This window comes from Prenolepis imparis, unplaced genomic scaffold (assembly GCF_030444845.1).
Source record: "Prenolepis imparis isolate NDT839.2.m4 unplaced genomic scaffold, iyPreImpa1.0 SCAF_1, whole genome shotgun sequence".
Lineage (NCBI taxonomy): Eukaryota > Metazoa > Arthropoda > Insecta > Hymenoptera > Formicidae > Prenolepis > Prenolepis imparis.
Window position 1 is genome coordinate 15,224,004 of NW_028141159.1, and position 18,611 is coordinate 15,242,614.

At 36.8% G+C, this 18,611-nt stretch overlaps 2 protein-coding genes across 4 annotated transcripts in view; one reads left to right on the forward strand and one right to left on the reverse strand.

The window, feature by feature from the left end:
- The first annotated feature begins 59 nt into the window (after window positions 1–59).
- On the forward strand, window positions 60–3,873 carry Metrs-m (Methionyl-tRNA synthetase, mitochondrial). The gene is made up of 7 exons (XM_083057134.1): window positions 60–557; window positions 1,716–1,877; window positions 1,971–2,245; window positions 2,330–2,561; window positions 2,648–2,883; window positions 2,963–3,197; window positions 3,288–3,873. Exons 1-7 carry the CDS (start codon window positions 299–301, stop codon window positions 3,851–3,853), a joined length of 1,965 nt encoding a protein of 654 aa, XP_082913260.1. The 5' UTR covers window positions 60–298; the 3' UTR covers window positions 3,854–3,873.
- A 261-nt stretch (window positions 3,874–4,134) lies between these two features.
- Dop1 (dopamine receptor, D1) overlaps window positions 4,135–18,611 on the reverse strand; it is a 93,567-nt gene continuing 79,090 nt past the window's right edge. For all 3 annotated transcript variants that reach the window (XM_083057486.1, XM_083057405.1, XM_083057441.1), the window contains exons 2-7: window positions 10,066–10,138; window positions 8,501–8,810; window positions 8,045–8,189; window positions 7,657–7,760; window positions 6,936–7,218; window positions 4,135–6,379 (exon numbers count right to left, since the gene is read on the reverse strand). In XM_083057486.1, the coding sequence (XP_082913612.1) occupies window positions 6,095–6,379; window positions 6,936–7,218; window positions 7,657–7,760; window positions 8,045–8,189; window positions 8,501–8,661 (978 nt within the window). In that variant the 5' untranslated portion in view covers window positions 8,662–8,810; window positions 10,066–10,138 and the 3' untranslated portion in view covers window positions 4,135–6,094. The remainder of the gene's footprint in view (window positions 6,380–6,935; window positions 7,219–7,656; window positions 7,761–8,044; window positions 8,190–8,500; window positions 8,811–10,065; window positions 10,139–18,611) is intronic.

Below are 18,611 nucleotides of genomic sequence, written 5' to 3' on the forward strand. Positions count from 1 at the left end.
AATGGAGCCACCCGAGTGCGATCAGCTGACGTTTGACATTTGCGCTTGACATTTCGGGCGCGCGACAATCGACGTATTTTTCGCCCTGCGATCGCGTCGCACAGCAAGCAGCCTTCTTTTTCGCAAACTCTGAAACCGATCTTCGTGAAGTCGCTCATTTGACACTCGAGGTGAAAGTGTGATTTAAAGCGTCAGCAGCGACATCTGTATTTTCAAAATGGCGCTGGAGCGTCGACACGTTTTCCTCGACTGAACTAGTATCGCTCGATTATTGTTTACGTTACACAATTGACGCCAAATGGCAAGTGTTTTATTACGAAACGCGACGCGGATAGGCAGATTAGGCAGACGTTTGAAGGATACCCGGATAACGGCGAGGACGAGCGACGAGAGGTACATCATGACGAGCCGGGCGAGACTCCAAAAGGTCCTGGAGGAGCTGGAAAAAAATTCCTATTACGATAAATACGCCGGGAAAATCGCCAAGCTGCAGCACACCAGTCCGGAAGAGTTTCTGCAACACGTCGAGCAGCAGGAAAAAGCTTACCAGAAGAAAGGTATATGAAACTATTTTTATTACTTTGTAACTATTGCAATTGCGCTAGCAATGTTATTTTTTCGATCGTTTGAAATTTTCTTTATTTTTCCTTTTCTCTTCTTACAATTATTAACATAGACCTTCGTGTAAATGTATTTTTTTGTATCTAGATATCTACAGTACAATTTTTACAACAGATATTACAGCTGTAATAAATTATCGGTGATAAGGATATTAATTCTAAGAGTTCTGTGACATTATTTTATTATGATAAATAATGCTGAAACGTTATTGTTAAAGAGAAACAAGCTCCAAAGTTGTATCAAACTGAGGCAAAACCAATTTTGGAACCTAGTACGCAGGCGCAAGAGGCGCGATTAAATAGCATAATGAAGGTTGACATGATAAAAGATAAGACAAAGGAAGAGATTATAGAAATATGGAAAGAGTATCACAAGCAGAAAGACTGTATTTGCGGAACTATGACACCTGAACAGTACGATACAATGTTTGCGCGTGGCAAGCAATATTCTACCTTTCTGTTACCATTACCGAGAGATCATGGCTATGAATTTATTATGTGTCAATTCTACGGTTCAGAAATACACATGACACCACTTTTGTGGTATCAGACGCATAAAGAGAACGCACCCGAGTGTTTAACCATGATACATTACACTGAATTGAGAGATGATAAGGGCATTATTCTCATGCGGGGAGAATTTGATACAAAATTACTACACGTACACGAAGCACAATGTCTAGCTAATGAACTACAATTATATTATTGTAACGATAACGAACACAGATTGCAGTTGCTTGAAACATTTACTCATAAGCCTAACGAATTTAAACACATGGATTTAATAGCTCAATTAGAAACGATATCTCTAGAGGCATCTAATGTTGAGAAGGAGAAATAAAAAAATATAAAAAATTTCTATATTGCTCCTTGTTATTTAATGTAGTAGAACTATATGTATGAAAAAAATAAATATTTTTAAGATTCAACAGTCCCTGTATTTTACTTTCCGTATAATATTTTGACATATTGTTTAATGATATAAAAAATAATTCTTGTCTCCTGTATATCTAATATATCATTTTTCTTTTATACTTAGAAATTTCTTGACAAGTTTCAATTATCAATAATAATAATTGTTAATTTAAATTTCAGTCAAACACGTAACGCCAAATTATCAGCTTTCAAGATCGGTAATATTTCCATTCCTATTCAAAAATGTACGATCATCGTGGAGTCAAATAATAAAGAGGCAATATGTAAAGGATCCATCTCCAACTAAATATATTACCACACCTATTTTTTATGTAAATGCTGGTATGCACTATTCTTAAATTAAAAATTCTTATCAAATTACAATCTAAGCATAATAGGAAAGTGCAATAAGTGTTTGCATATTTTATATATCAGGTCCTCATATCGGACACTTATACAGTGCAGTTCTGGCTGATGCAGTTGCTCGATACAACACCATGTTGGGCCACAAAATATTCCTGACTACAGGCACTGATGAGCACGGTAACAAAATTAAAGCTGCTGCAGCCACAGCGGGTCTGCCAAACCTCGAGTACTGTACAAATATTTCGCAGCAATTCAGGGAAATGTGCGATAGGTTTGAAGTGGATTATTCGCGTTTCATTAGAACCACAGAAAAGCAACATTACGATGCAGTGCATCACTTTTGGGTTCTTAGAATAAATTTAGACATCAATCCCGTATAATGCTTGTGTGATACCTTGACTCACGTTGGAATTATTATATCTTTTCAGAAACGGCTGGAGGAAAGAGGGCATATCTATCTGGGAAAGTATTCAGGATGGTATTGTGTATCGGATGAAGCGTTCCTGTCTGATGCAGAGTTGGTGGAACAGAGAGATCCTACTGGTAAAATAATCAAAGTCTCCGCACAATCAGGAAATACAGTGGAATGGATGGAAGAGGAGAATTACAAGTTTCGACTTAGTGCATTTCAAGATGATCTCAAGTATTGGCTCAAAGATGGTATGAACAATGTTGTTTCTCATTTAATTTAATCTCTCTCGTAAGAAATTATTAATTTTTACTTACAAATTATGGATCTTTTGTAGAAAACGTAATTAGACCAGCATTGTATCATAAAGTATTGTCCGAGTGGATAGAGGAAGGTACATGTTTACGAGATTTAAGCATCACTAGAATCAGGAATAAAGTGCCATGGGCTATACCTTCTTCATGCGATGAGTCTCACTCAATATACGTATGGCTGGATGCTTTGATAAATTATTTAACAGCCTTAGGATATCCAGATGAATCGTTTAAAAAATTTTGGCCACCTGCTATTCAAGTATGATTATAAGTTTTAATCGATCTTGATTATTAGTAGGTATAAATGTGAAATATATTGAAAGAAGATCTTGTTGCAGGTAATAGGAAAAGATATTTTGAAGTTCCATGGTGTTTATTGGCCAGCATTCTTGATAGCAGCGGGTCTTGAACCTCCAAAAACATTGTTGTGTCATGCTCATTGGACCGTTGATCATCAGAAAATGTCAAAATCAAAAGGAAATGTAATCTCGCCGTTTGAAGCTGCAAATGATTATTCAGAAGATGGATTACGATACTTCATTCTCAGAGAAGCAGTGCCGCAGAATGATGCAAGTAAGATGATTCTTATGTATTTACTTATTATATATCAGTAGCATATATATTTTTTAAATCTCTATACATACAAGAGACTTTGCGCTGTAGATTACAATTCAAAAAAGATCGTTAATGTATTGAATTCCGAATTGGCGGATACATTGGGCAATTTAGTCAATCGTTGCGCTGGTAAAACGATTAATCCGTCCAAAGAGTTCCCCGATCCGGCAAAATACTGGAACGTGTTGCAGTCTCAGGTGGCTGACGAAACGAGGGAAGCTTTAGAATTCGTAAGCAGGAAAGCGCGCGAAAGTTACGAAGAGTACAATTTGCATCATGTCGTAGACGTGGTCATGAGTATGCTTCATTGCGCAAATAGGATGATAAATTATCACGAGCCTTGGCAATTGAGAAAGCAGGTAGACGATGCAGATTCGATTAGGGAACTTAAAGCTGTAATATCGCTCGCTCTGGAAAGTAGTAGAATAGCTGCTTTAATATTATATCCAATTACACCGAGATTGAGCAGCAATTTGCTCGATTTTCTGGATATCCCGAGAGAGAATCGCACGTGGGCAGATACCGTGCCTGAATTCTTCAATAAGAAAGGCGTGAAAGAAAGATATATTGAACATAACAATGTAATATTGTTTAAGAAAATAAGGAGTCAATAAATATTTTAATTTATTTGGAATCTCGACTGATAAGGGGAAATGTATCTTTGCGATAATTTTCTATATCCCTTGCGAAAATCTCAGAATGATCTGGTAAAATTGAATAGTGAAAGTTAAATATCTCAACGTATTCTATATGAGTTACAACGAGAAGATAATTTGTAAAAGTACTATTTGTTAATTTAAGAATTTTATATAAGAGCTTGTTTTTCATACCGGTTTCCTATGCTTTGATGGGATACAGGAATCAGTAAAAAGTTGCAAATCAGATATTCTTGTCGAAGTCTTATAATCTAATATATTTACAGAGAACGGTCATTCGAATATATCAGTAATATACATCAACATTGCGCCGAGCCAGCTAGAGAGTTTTAAACGTCGTTTCTTCAAAAACCGTTCTTATACAATCTACTACAACGTATACATTTGTGTACCATTTCCTTTCGTTTCCTTCTTTCCCCCCGTCCCTCTCTTACGCCGGATCGCAATGCGCTTTGTATCGTAGATATAGATGTACCAAGGAAGCTCGACGGATCCTCGCCAAATTGGCTCGTGACTACTTCCTTCCGCTCGGATATGTGATGCAGAATTGAGTTTTAGATTCGACGGGTGCTCGACGATTTTCAATTTTCGCGTATATCTGATGAGCGCGCCTATATAACTCTGAGATCTCGCGCTTCTACGAGCATCTTCCTTTCTTTCTCTTTGTGTCTCTTCGCGCCCCGTCAAATAGAAAAATAATTAAATGGCTATTTACAAGATGGAAAATGAATTCTGTAGTTCACATGGCGGCGCCGTTTGCGCTGACCTATTGCTATAAAGTTTTTTTTTCTTCATGATGTTTCGACAGACGTTACTATTCAGAAACGTATCGGTAACATCCAGCTTTTAATATCGTAGATTGGCTATCGACATTGCTCCATTAAAGAGATTGCTTGATGAGATTAGTATCCTAAGCGCTACACTTGGATTCTTCTATTAATCGACAAATCCCACTCTATGCCTTATAGTCGTACCGCTTAAAAAAAGGATAAATAAATAAATAAATAAAGGGAAAAGATATAACAAAAAAAAACTACAATTTCGATGGATCATGTCTTCTAGATATGCTTCGTAGTTAGTAGATTTCGGAAGTGATTGTCTTAATTACGATGATTGATTACACGTCTTAGCGAATTATCACGCTTACACCCGCATCGAACATCACGTCACACAGCCTCTTTTGTAATGAAAAGATGCTCCTCGATCATACGACTACTTTGAAGAAACTTTCGTATCACTCGTAATTTTTTTTATCGCTTTAAGTCGCGAGGATGATGACGATGGCGGAATCGTAGATACGAAGTATTCTTTTTATGATATCCGACAAGTATCTCGGTATTATTGATATTGCTCTTGCATTTACGATACCGTTCCTCTGGAACCCGACGTCGAAGAGACACGAACAACGGTTCTCTAAACGGTACTCTCGGACCAAGTGCCAATGATAGCTAACTAGAACATTGATTGATAATACGTGAGGAGAGATTCAATAATATAGTCGAGTATTATTCCAGCGGCCTCGGTTACATTTATATTATATGAGAGACGGTATCAATGTCGTAACTGCAGTTGCAAGTCCTCCCTCGAGCAGGCAGACGATTTGGTTTTTAATACTTCGCGAACGCAAATACTAAACTTCAGCACACACACACACACACACACACGAGAAATCCATTTTTTTTTCTTTTTTTTTCATACAAACAAACGTGTGCGGATTTTACATATGTACATCGATGAAAGTTCACATACGCAAAACGAGATAATTTATTACACGATCGTTCTATTGGGAGTCGCGTCACGAGCGCAATGATTTTTCTCTCTACATGTGTGTGAATTCGAAATTAAAATTAAAATAAACAAATAAATTCGCGAAACAGAGATAAAATCGGGAAATTTGTTAAATTTTACATATTGAGATAAAACCGTCTCTCGTAATTGATATGTTTCTCGTGCGATTACAGAGTCTCGATATGATGAAAAAAATATTTTGGACGTAGCATATGTAAATTCGCGCGTCGTATATACTTTCCGTCAGACGATGTCGATGTTCTCTAGAGATTCTAGTGCCGCGGATTCCTCGACAAGATCGGCTGAAAATAAGAAAGGGTAAAACGACTTCGCGACGACTCCGGTGGCAAGCGGCGAGTGAGATCCGGGTAAGAGATCGTTTAAGATGATTGAGAGTTGTTGAGATAGCGTTTAAATAGCGCTGACAATAGTGTCGCGATGTCGTTGAGCCATGACGCCGACCTGGCAACTGTCCGCGCTCGATCTCGGACTGATATTACATTCGACCATGGATCCGTTGCGCTTCTGGACCACCACGGAACGGAACTCTCCGCACTCGCTGTTCGACGGCTGGTTGCCTCGCGCGCGCGCTCCCTTCGTGAGGATCCTCTTGAACGCCTCCCGGAACTCAGTGTTAAAGATGCTGTAGATTATCGGGTTGAAGGCCGAGTTACTGTAGCCGAGCCACGTGAGAACCTGCTCGGAGAGAAGAAGAATTGAAATTCTCAGAGATTTCTTCTATGAGAGATGGGAATCTCTTTAATAAATTAATAATTATAAATTCAGGGCTAATGAAAGGACTTATAAGAGCTAAACGCAAATATTAGGCGCCAAATTGTTAAATTCCTTTTTAATTATCTTGAATATTTCGGCTCACCTCAGTGATGACATACAGGTCAGGATATACATCTGAATTTTCTTAATCAACCTGCTGAAGATGGTCGTGAAGAAGGGACCGAAACGTTCAAGAGGAATTTAAAAACAATTTTGTTGTGCCTTATATTTGTTGTGTCTGAGTTTGTATTTATACATCAAAACCTTTTCAATTTTTATTTCAAAATAATAATTAAAATAATTCTCACGCTAGAGATGTAACAGTGTCAAAAATAAAAATGTTCCTCTTAATTAATTTCTCTTTAAAAAAGAAAAACATCTCAGACTGGAAAAATTGTAGTCGAGATAAAATGAAAGCGATTTTTCTGATGTATTTTAAGAAGAGTAAAAAAGAGAACTATATAGATATCGCACGCACCTGAAACGCTCGGAGAGATATGCAGGTCTTGCAGTAGGCTGCGACAATGTTGACGCAGAAGAAGGGCACCCAGCACACCAGGAATACACCCATGATTACGCCGACAGTGATCGCGGCCTTGTGGTCGGACACGTGGTAAGGGCTGGTCGGCTTCGTCTTCGTCTGCGGCTTTGGTGGTTTGCAGCGACTGCTCTTCGAACGAAAACTCTTGGCCATCGACGTGTCCGGCAGCTTCGTCACCGCTCGGATGCTCTTCACGTGTTTCTGCGCGTAGCAATAGAGCCTAAAAAGAGAAACAAACCGTGTAAAATAAAAATATTTTATGAAAATATTAAAGGATTACATCTTCATCTATTGAAGAAATTAAATGAGAAGAGTGATATATCAAATAACTCTTAAAAATTTTGTTCAGCATCAGCATCACGTTGTTTTATTAGCGACTCGTTCTTCTGATAAACGAAAATTTAACGCAAGAAGTTTATACATGATTTATCTCCTATTCACTACGAATTTTCGAATGAGAATCTCTTCCCCGAGACTGAACGCATTGTTCTGGTTTTCAAGCTCGCTTGAAACGGCTCGGATTATTGCGGCTAGTCATGCTTCGTATATAGAATTGCGTGCGAGTCGCATCATTCATGAAGATTATAGCGAGTGATTACGTGTGGAAGTAAAAAGTTAAATTAATGGTTTCTGAGCGGCAATGGGCAAGCGTTCTTACCTGCAATAAATACCCAGCATCACGATGCAGGGCACGTAGAAAGATATGCAAGAAGACACCACCGCATAAGTGGGTGTAATGTCTAGAGCACACGTAGGGTGCTCCTGTAAGCGTAAAAGACGAGTAAAGTTAGTCGGATTGCGTAAACTGCTTCGGATGTGACGGGGTAAAATGAGAAATGTCATTTATTTTTAATCCCTTAGTTATTGAAAAGCATAAACGATGATTCACACACGTCTTCTTTACGAAGTTCGAGGCGAATTCAACTTTTTTTTAATATTAAAAGCAATAGTTTGTTCCCCAAAAAATTGAAAGGAAGATAAAGATTATTTCATCAATTATAAGCCTCCCTCCTCCTCTCGACTAAATTCTATAAATATTATTATACCTCCACTGCATCGTTATAACTCTTCGGTGTATCTTCATTTCTATGAAGATCTAGACTGATCGGTACGAAGGATATAAGTCCTGCTAGGAGCCATACAACAACGATACCGCCAATGGCAACTCTTCTGGTTACCCAACGGCCGTACCTAAAATAAAATAATAAAATAGCAATCGCAATCTTTTAACTTAATTCTCTACAATATTCTCAGCTTATTGAAAAATTAATTTATCAGAATTAAATTTTTTCGAGTGTGATTATATCTTATAAGCAGCAAAATACAATATACAATTCTTACTTTTTCTATCTCAAAAAGCTGAAAATTTAACGGGAAAAGTTTGTATGTATGTTTCACTTTCAGTCGCATTGAAAAATTATTGTAATATTTTTTTTTAATTTACGATTGCTCAATTTTTCCTCCCGAAAAGCTACGGCTACATTAATCGCATCTGGCCTCACCTGAGAGGATCCTTGATGTGTATGTAACGATCGAGCGATATGGCGCATAGATTCAAGATAGAGGCAGTGCTGCACATAACATCGAAGGCGATCCAGATGTCGCAGAACCACAGTCCGAAGATCCAGTAGCCAAGGAGATCGTTGACTCCGGCAAAGGTCATCACCAGCCCACCGACGAAGAGGTCGGCGACGGCCAGAGAGGCCAGAAAGAGGTTGCCGATCCTCCGCAACCCGCGGTCGGTGTAGATCGCCACGCACACCAGAACGTTGCCGGCGACGGAGAAAAATATCAGGATCACGAGAAGAAATCCTGCGAATATCGGCAGAGATTCGTCTAACGGAGAATCGCCAGGACATGCTGCTATTCGCCCCTCGAAGCGCGTGCCTTAAGAAATCCGCTCGTGTCATCGATGAAATATGACTCATCTCTTATTCGTCGGATCGAGGAAAAAAATGATCGGAGATTGTATGCGGCACGAACGTATTATCAAATGGTCCAGGATGTTGCCGCCTCATAACAGTTATATATTCTTCGAGGAATTTTTAACATATTAAAATATTTTACATTGCAGGATCATCAATATTCTTTATGAAAAAATTCCAATTTTTAATTTAACGAAATAATCTCTGGCAGATTTAATATCGATATGACTCGTATTATAGGGAAGCTTCGAGATAGCTATAATTTCTTGCATTACTTTGCATTATTTATATATTTTTCTGTAATTAAATGAATAGGAATGCTGACAAGATAAAATACAAATGAATTTAGCTGAACTAAATTAACGAAGGGCCAATAAATCCATTCTGTTACATCCGTATATCTCCTTTAAAGGGGATTAAATTCAGCAATATAACTTGCTTCGCAAACCTTTATTTTATCGATAATGTAAGCGTACTCTGTATATCACAATAATTGATGTTAAAACGTCGGTTAAGAAAAACCTTATTATCCTTTAAAATTCCAAGAAAATCTTCTCTGTGCAAGAGAATAACATTTTTAATAAAAAGTTAAAATTTTTATATAAATTTAAATAAGCAATACATTTTTTATCATAATATTCTTTAGATATTTTAGTCGCAAAATCTGTTAATACGTTTCTCGAAAGTAATTGAATCAATCATCTCTTTGATTTTGTTAAATTTGAAATGAAAAAATCTTCACACAGCAAAAATTTCTGTACTTCTGGCAATATTATACGATCGTATCGATATCTTGATGCAGACGGCATATCAAAAATCAACAAAATTATTGAACAGAGTTTGACAGTTCGTGGCGAGCATCGGTGGTAGAGAAATTATGACACTCACCCTCGGGACCCACGTCCAATCATAATTTATTCGATTTTATCGGTTATATTAAGCGGCAAAAGAGGTCTCGGGAAGGTGGGAAAAACGGTATACGAGATAAGGATAGCAGAAGGTTGTCGAGAGATGATGGCTATAGGAGGCAGAGACTATGATTGGAGGGTAGGTCGGATCGGAGGTCTTCCGAGAAAGGGCACTCTCAGGAGGCTGTCTTCGAGGGGCGACTCGCGATCGATCAAATGGAAAGTTTAGCGAACCAACTAGGATCACCGACAGCAGCGAGAAAGCGTCTTCAGGCAGATCTTCTTCTTCCCCGTCTGTCAGATTACTCTGCGGAAAGACAAAAAAAGACCACGTGTGAGCGAATGAATTATTCCAAGTTAGGATTTAGGCGAAGCAGGAGAAGATGTGTGAACGAAAATTAAGCTTGGCTAATTTGGTCTCCGTATCAGACAAGACTACGTGACAATAGCGTGATACACGATTGTCTCAAGACATTTTTAACGGCGAGACTACGCAGAGACAGGACAAAAAGCACCGTAAAGACGTCTAAAGGATTTTCGGAAACATAGTACTTGGACACATCCATGCATACATATCTGGCGGATTTACGGTATAAAATCGTGATAAAAGACCGCGTTTTCACGATCGCGCTAACGCGTTCTCCACGGGAGGGTGGCTCTGTAGCCTTTTAATATTCTTCATTCGCGAACGAAGATTATTTCTCATCGCAACCGCAGCGACTGTCGTCGTGTAAAAAGTTGCTTTAGCTGAGCTTTTTACGGCGTTGTAGACAGGTAGGCGCTAATTATCTGCGCCGAGCGAATATACCGCTTGTAATTACGACCTGCTGGCATTTTATCGCGGGATTTATCCGGCGACCGAGACCACCCGTGACGTATTTCATTGATAAAGTATTACTAGCTCAAGTATTACCCGGGACGATGATATAATACACGACTACACGAGTCGCGGGCTGCTATTAACTGGAATTACACCTGTCTGCATACGGTGTGTAGGTGTGATGGTAATCGATATTTATACAGATATTTCGCGGGTAAATCTGCATAATGCATGAGTCGAAAACAAATAAATTGCAATCACGTGTTGGCGATATTTCATCATATTTCACGAAACGGAGAGATGCGACGTTCTCCCGAATCAATCATCACGCTCGCAATCATGATAATTTATGTAACGCGTCGCATTGAGATCTCGCGGTGAACTTTCGAAAGTAGAACGACGTCTATCGATTCATTAGATATGCAATGCAGCATATACTGTACAGCTACTTTATATTCTACACCGGCAGGGTTTATATTATATATTATATTAAGCTGCACCTCAAAGCCACACTTATATTACAGCTCAACAACTTTCCGTTTGCGAAATTTTGCTCGTGGAAAAATTATCGTCGATACAAATTATACGCCAGTACTTGTGAATTTAAAGTAAGCACAGCCGTGACAAGCGATAGAGTGGGCGTTTTCAAAAAAAATTCCAATCCAATCGAGATAGAATTTTCACTTCGACAAATTGTGAAATTGATCTCTTTCGCTCCAATTTTCCACTTGACTCGCCTAATTGCTCCGATTCGCGCCAATTCCTGACTTCTTGCTTTATCTCAGATCTGACTCAAGGTGAGATTTTCTATTAATCGATGTCAAGTTAGTAGTTCAATCCATAGATTATAGATTATAAGTAATTTTTTTCTATCAGGCATGGGCGTCTCGAAGATAAATTATTGTCCTCGTAAAAAATATTGAGAGAATTGACATATAAAGTCATCGCACGCGTTGACATGATAGAATTATATAAAATAAAAACGTTCTTACGATCGTATTCAAGATTGCTTTCAAATTAAAGAATGTTTTACAATATAAAAATACTTTAAAATATGTATAATAAAAAAGAAGTAAAAACTTTTATAAATCTTATGTATATCATTTCGCTGAACGCAAGTGTTTTTTTTATTTTTGCATAAAAATGGATTATATAGGCGTTTAAATAATATTTTAAAAACAAATCGTTGCTTACATTTTATAGAATTATCATTCATAGAATTATACATAATTGTATATTATTTTTTGAAAAGATAAATATATCTTGAAAGATATATTAAGTCAATTTTAATTAAAATAATCTATTTTGTATCTAACAATAAGAAAATGTAAATTATTTCCATAAAGAATTTTAACACAATAGTACACTTCGTGAACAAACACACTTCGTCTTTGAAGTAAAGCGTGACTGCACCCAGATCACGTTCTCTGAATACAATACGGTCAGCTTAGTGAGCGAGATATACGTACCCTTACAACATCTCACGCAATAAGTGTTCTAATGGTGAGTGCTTCTTTTATCTATATACATACCTTGTCAATATATAATAATATATAGTAAGGGCGTGAATAAACTTATAAGACAAAAATGCATTAACGTTACAAAGGGATATGCTTCAGAAAATGTAGTGATTAATGCGGGAGCAATCGATCCCTAATGATCGAGTTTAATTATTGTATGACTTAGCGTTACACAATTTACAATCGTCTTTTTACAATTTTATGGTATAATTTTTTTTTAATCCGTCAAAATTAGCAAAACGACATACGGCGATCATTTACAGAAACATCATGTTCATAACTTTCTTTCGATCGACTTGTCAGTGGGTCGCGACGTTTTCTATCGTGCGAATAATTCCCCAGCGTCCGAAAGTTTGTAGATACAACGCGTGTGACATATATCCCGATCATCATTTATTTCCTTTCTCTTGCGACTTTCGTTCGGGAAGACCGGTTTGGGTAAACGATCGATTCGTTCATGGGAACGACGATTTGTATCTGTATTTGGCGGTCATTGAGATTCGACCTAGGAGTCAGCTCGAGGAAATAAACGAAACGAGAAACGTGGGATACTTGCGCTTTCTTCGAAAATGCTTTGTGGACGGCTGTTCATTAATTTGCTCGGTGAAAGCGTTTTGTCATCTATCATGCATGTTTCATTTTGCTGTTAAAAGATTAATAAAAATCACCATACAAATGTAAATATAAATTAAATTATTACTAGAAGTCTTTCTACTGCTGAATGCTTTCTCAATTAAAGTCTATATTTTCATTGACTATTAATTAATTGTAAAAACTGAAAGAGAGAATACCAAGTTTTTAATCTGATTAAAAAAAAAAGTTTCCAATTTATTCAATCTAATGAGAGGAAAAAATATTCTCTCGAGCAGCCGCCAACTCTTGGGGATTTTACAACTAAATTCTGTGTGTGTGTGTGTGTGTTACAAATTATTATATTCTATACTATTAATTATTGCATTTCTATGTCTTGCGATATACGAGCTTATATAGTTTCGAACTGTGTACAACAGTTCGTGAATAAATCTGTTAGAGTACTTATCGCAGATGCATGCGTAAAGATAGCAGAGCAGCGATGCAACGCCAGCTGCAGTTTAAACCTCGAGCAAGAAAAGTTATCGCGCGGTCCATATGTGCACAGTGAAAATAATAGAAACAGAAATGTCGCGTACGATTGGGATTTAATGAACGGCGAAAACGAGACAAAAAAAAAATGGAAACGATCTCGGTGCCCTCGTTTAGTTTTATGCGAAATTGCTTTTACGTCCCTTTAAACGTGCTGTCATAGACAATCGATCCGTCGCGTAAATTATGTTACAAACGTTTCTATCCATTTCGGTATGTCTTTCTCTCTTTTTCTCTCTCTTTTTTGTGTTCTCCAAACATAAGTCAATTGACAGTTGCATAGTGGAAGGATACCACCAATTCGCTTTCTTCTTATTAGGCAAACCTACTTATAGTAGGTTGTCTTACATGATTTACATGGGAACACATTTTCTACTATTGTCTTTATTATTTTCAAAATTTATGAATGTGCCTATATATTTCACGATTTTAACACCCAGAAAATATTTATTACATTTTCCGATTGAAACAAATGCAATTTATATTGCCATTTCGTTTTCTCCAACCAAGATTCTTCTCGTTTACGCTCGTTTTTATCTCGTGTTTAAATAATGCGTTTAAATCTACGATTTCTTAGTTGGCTCAAAGGCTTTAATTTTTATGTCAAAATTAAAACTACCTAGTACGTCACCTGATATATTATTCGCGTGTTCTTGCTCGCTATTTCCTCAGGTCGTAATCCAAAATGATAAAATAGATCTTGAGCTTGAGAATTCTTAGTGAAATGGAACTTTCAATTGCGGAATTGAAATTATTTTCATAACTGAAATGCATATACTGATTGTTTGATTGATATACATTTGATATTTTGTTCTCTATATATATATATCCTATAGTTTTACATTATTTCGAGCGTTGCGTGACTTTGCGAGAATTCTCGGAATTCTCAGTGTGTTCCTAAGGCAGTTCATATTTTATCGCGCGCGACGCGGCGGAAAATCCTCCGATGGATTTCATCGATCCTTCGAATATATCGCATCGCGTGCATGCATATGCAAGGGATATTTTATTGCGTCAGCTGCTGACAACAAACGACTGCTCAATCAGCATATGCCGTCGATCGCCTCCGCAATCATCGCGTCGCAAAGCGCATGGTAGATGGTTCCTCGTGTATGTAAGATCTGAGAAGGTGACGATTTGTAGTTCTGACATTTGACGTTGCATCGACAAAGCGACAATGCTAGCAAAATATTTTTCCCATTCGCGAAATATTCGTGCTGCGTTTTATCAAGCGCGCTCGGTTTTCCAATAATTACTGCCAATTTTTACGAAATCTCTGAGATTAAAGTTAGCCCATGTTATGGAAACGCAACGAGTTGAACAACATTTTTTTTTCCAAATCCGCCACGAGTCGATGTGCACAATTTTCATTAAAATATATGTTTGGTTTTTATTTTACATATGTTTATTACGTAGTATTCGCTTATTATGGCCCGAGAAACTGCTCTTGAGAGAAAAACGTTTTTTGAAATAAATATTCTTAAATATGTTTTTTATTTTTTATATCGCTAGTAAATTAATCAACAGGGTAGTTAAATTAATCGACCACACTAGCCAATAAATTTGTCTAAGTTATGACTTTATCGACCATATGGTTGTGGTCTTTATAAAGTATAACTTGAAATTATTAATTACAAATTTTTCTTAAGTGAGAAAAATATTGGTCCGAAAGTCGCTGAATCGGGAATCGAACCCGAGTCTTTCGCTTGCCGGGCGACTGCTCTTACCTCTAAGCTATTCAGACCCTCCAATATTTTTCTCACTTAAGAAAAATTTGTAATTAATAATTTCAAGTTATACTTTATAAAGACCACAACCATATGGTCGATAAAGTCATAACTTAGACAAATTCATTGGCTAGTGTGGTCGATTAATTTAACTACCCTGTTAATATTCTTAAAGTTAGTGACAAAAACAAATCAGATGTAATTTACAAAGCATTAAATTTAGAATATTCTCTTCTCTTTCTTTTTTTTTTTTATTAAGAACACGTCTACTACACCTATTTGAAATTAAGATAGGTGTAGTAGACGTGTCGATAACAATTAGATGAAAATTAGCTGCGGTCGTTTTGATGGATCAAAGGAAATATACAGCATGTGTGATTGCCATGTGATCAACTATTCTGTTGACGTTGATCGAGAGAGAAGGTACCGTCACATGCTCGTTACGCGCGCGATTACGGTCGTCGGCTTATTACTCGATGATTGCTCTGTTAATTTGTGCTTTAACAGTAATCGCGTTGTCTGCCGACGGTGTCTTCGACGCAGAACAATATTACGTGCACAGGTGTCACACGCGATATATCACATAGATATTTAGATGTGATATATACATATGTATTTAGAACACATTGGTCTGCCTATTAATTATCGGTTTACGTCGCTCGTATCTCAATTACCTAATATTGATTTGCGCAAACTTACATACATATATCGTCCACATTCTCTTCCAATCTTTAAATACGACTTTCCGACTCTAATATTATCGAAAAACTTTCCGAGTTTATAACTCCGGACCAAGAAGGGAACGTGAAGAAAATACAATAGGAAATATATTTCGCATATAAAAGTACACATAGTTTCACTCAATTTTTAAATAATGTACATAGTATCGTTCGAACAAAAACACACACACATACTTTGGCAAGTAACTGTACAGTTTAAAAATATTTTTTAACATTGACTTTTTATCGATCCTGAGCTGTATACACGATGGAAGATTAAATGCTTTACGTCTATCATTTGTACCCGTCGTATACGAAAATTATTTAGAGCGAAGAAGAGATTGAATTGATTTGGATATATTTATTCTTAGATTAAATTCTTGCTAGAAGGCAAAATCCTGTCAAAACTTCTCCATTATTGCAAAGCGTTCTATACTTGATACAAATGCTCGGTTTTAAGATATTTTTTTCCGTAATCGATTGGAAAGGGTCCAATACGGTTCCCTATAAAGAAGGAATAATGTAGCCATAAATATCAATCTTGGTACTACCGTTTTTTCGTTTACGTGGGACCATGTCTATCCTGCCGTACATTTCTTTTTACATTGGGAGAAGGGAACGCATATATCGTATACACTCTTCTCTTAGCAAGATCTAAAATAAAAGATCAATTTCTTTCCCCGCGGACGGTGATATATAAACTTCTATAAAGAAGCAGGGCACAAGTATTCTCTTCGAACAATGTGACATTTCTAGATAGATAAAAGATCTAAAAAAATTCAGCGGAACGGAAAGAATGAATGCATTCAGAATCCGGTTTCCGTGACGGAAAAATTTCACGATATTCCTGTTCGTGACATGCTATTAATTCCATTTCCAGACTTGTGTATATATAGCATCGAAATTAGGTAACATGTGCATCCATTTTAATTTAATTAAAATATGCATTTAATTAAAATATGCATAGTTACGGAATGTCTTAATTTAATTTCGTGAATAAATGTAAAAAGAAAACTAGAAAAAAAAGAGAGCCATTTCTCGTTAACATTAAAAATATTTTCAAAAATAGATCAAAGAATAAAGATGAATGATGACTCGCTAAAGATTTAGACCATTTTATATATTATTATAGTTTTTATTAATATCCGTTTATGTGATAGTCAGCATTGCAAAATCTAATTCTACGTAATAAAATCTATTTTCACCTCGTTCGCGAATCTCGCAAATAGGACGAATCCACGGCGACATGACGTTGAATAAATACTTTCGTTGGAGGTAGAATTCTCCCTATTTTGCTGTAATGCAATTGCACGGAGATTGCTGCCGCCGAATACGTATAATCTTCTTTGAATAACGTAAAATCAGAAATGCATAATTTCGTTCCGCCCAGGGTAATATTAATGAGTTGGCGCTGTCAAGACATTTCTCGGTCTTCTTTGATACGGGAAACCGCGAAGTTATTAATATCGCATCGGGAAACAAATTATGTGGCATGCCAGAGTCATGAGAAAAGTCGGGATTCCTTTACCGCGGCGATTAATCGTTCAAAAAAAAAAAAAAATATATAGTAGAAACGCCGAGCGCTGTGTTGCTAAGAGTCGGATTTAAATTTACGATTTCTGCCCTTTCTACTAGCGTTGAATTGGAATTTTCGTCCCACTTACTGCTCCACCGACAACCCTCGCTGTCGCGAAAAGCTTTGAGTTGAAAGGCTCGTTCAAAGTTCAGACGAAAGAATTCCAAGTCATCCCTTTAAAGGTGACCCTTTGATAATATAAGAAAAAGTATTTTTTTCGCTATTCTTTTATTTATTTTATTTTATTTATTATTTACTATCGTATGATTACCATTGATATGTAGCGTTAAAAAATGTCATAATTAATACTTGTACAATAGCTGTGAGATCAAAATTAAGAATAAAAAAATAAAAATATTCTCTCCACTTATGATATCTTTTTCTCAAAATTACATCCAAAAATATAACGACGATCGTAGATGAAAGAGGAGAAAGTCTATTATGAGTTAATTTCACACGTTATTTTAGAAAGGAAAGAGTCATTTGTCTCTTCTAGAAACAGACCCATGCGATCGATATCTTTTATTATCGGAACATCGGTGGCCATCCTTGATTCAAGGGTCCAAGTTGGATAACCTTGGCAGATAAATAGCAAAGTTCGCTCGTAAATTGCTCAAACCCGAAGGAAGTGCGTAAAATACTGCGACAAGTGGTTATCGGATGTACGAGATTTACGACGCGTCTCCCTCGAGACTGATCAACGCCCTTCACTCCGCTCATTGCGGAAACTCGTAATAGTCGGCAGTAGTTGTATCTGTCGATCGTATATCGAGCGAGAAATGTGATAAACGTTACATCTCCCCCATCTTTCCTTCACAGCATATTTGTCACTCTGCAACAGTTTATTTTATTTTCGCATGTCGTTGCTCAAGTGATCCATTGAGTTTGGTAAACTGTCGCGAAAGCTCGAGTAACACAACGTATACCAGAGAATCACTGGGATGCCACCATCGTTATATCCTTGTATAACTTTGAGGAAAAGAGATATAATATTTTTTTTCTTATTCTTAATTTTTATGGAGATCTAAATAAAAATTCTCTGGCGAATTTATTGTCAACTCTTTTCTTTTTTAATGTTATTTTAGTTAGATTAATGAAAATTCACTCATAATGACCGATTTTATCTTTTCCTAGAACCATCTATATATCATAATAAATATCGTGGCTTTTCTTAAAGGCATAGTCATTTATTTAAATGTATTGGATACTAATTTAATTATTCGAACGGTCTACATCAATCAATTTGCATTACCGGGATCGTAAAGCGATAACGTCGAGAATTATTGTCCTGGCAAT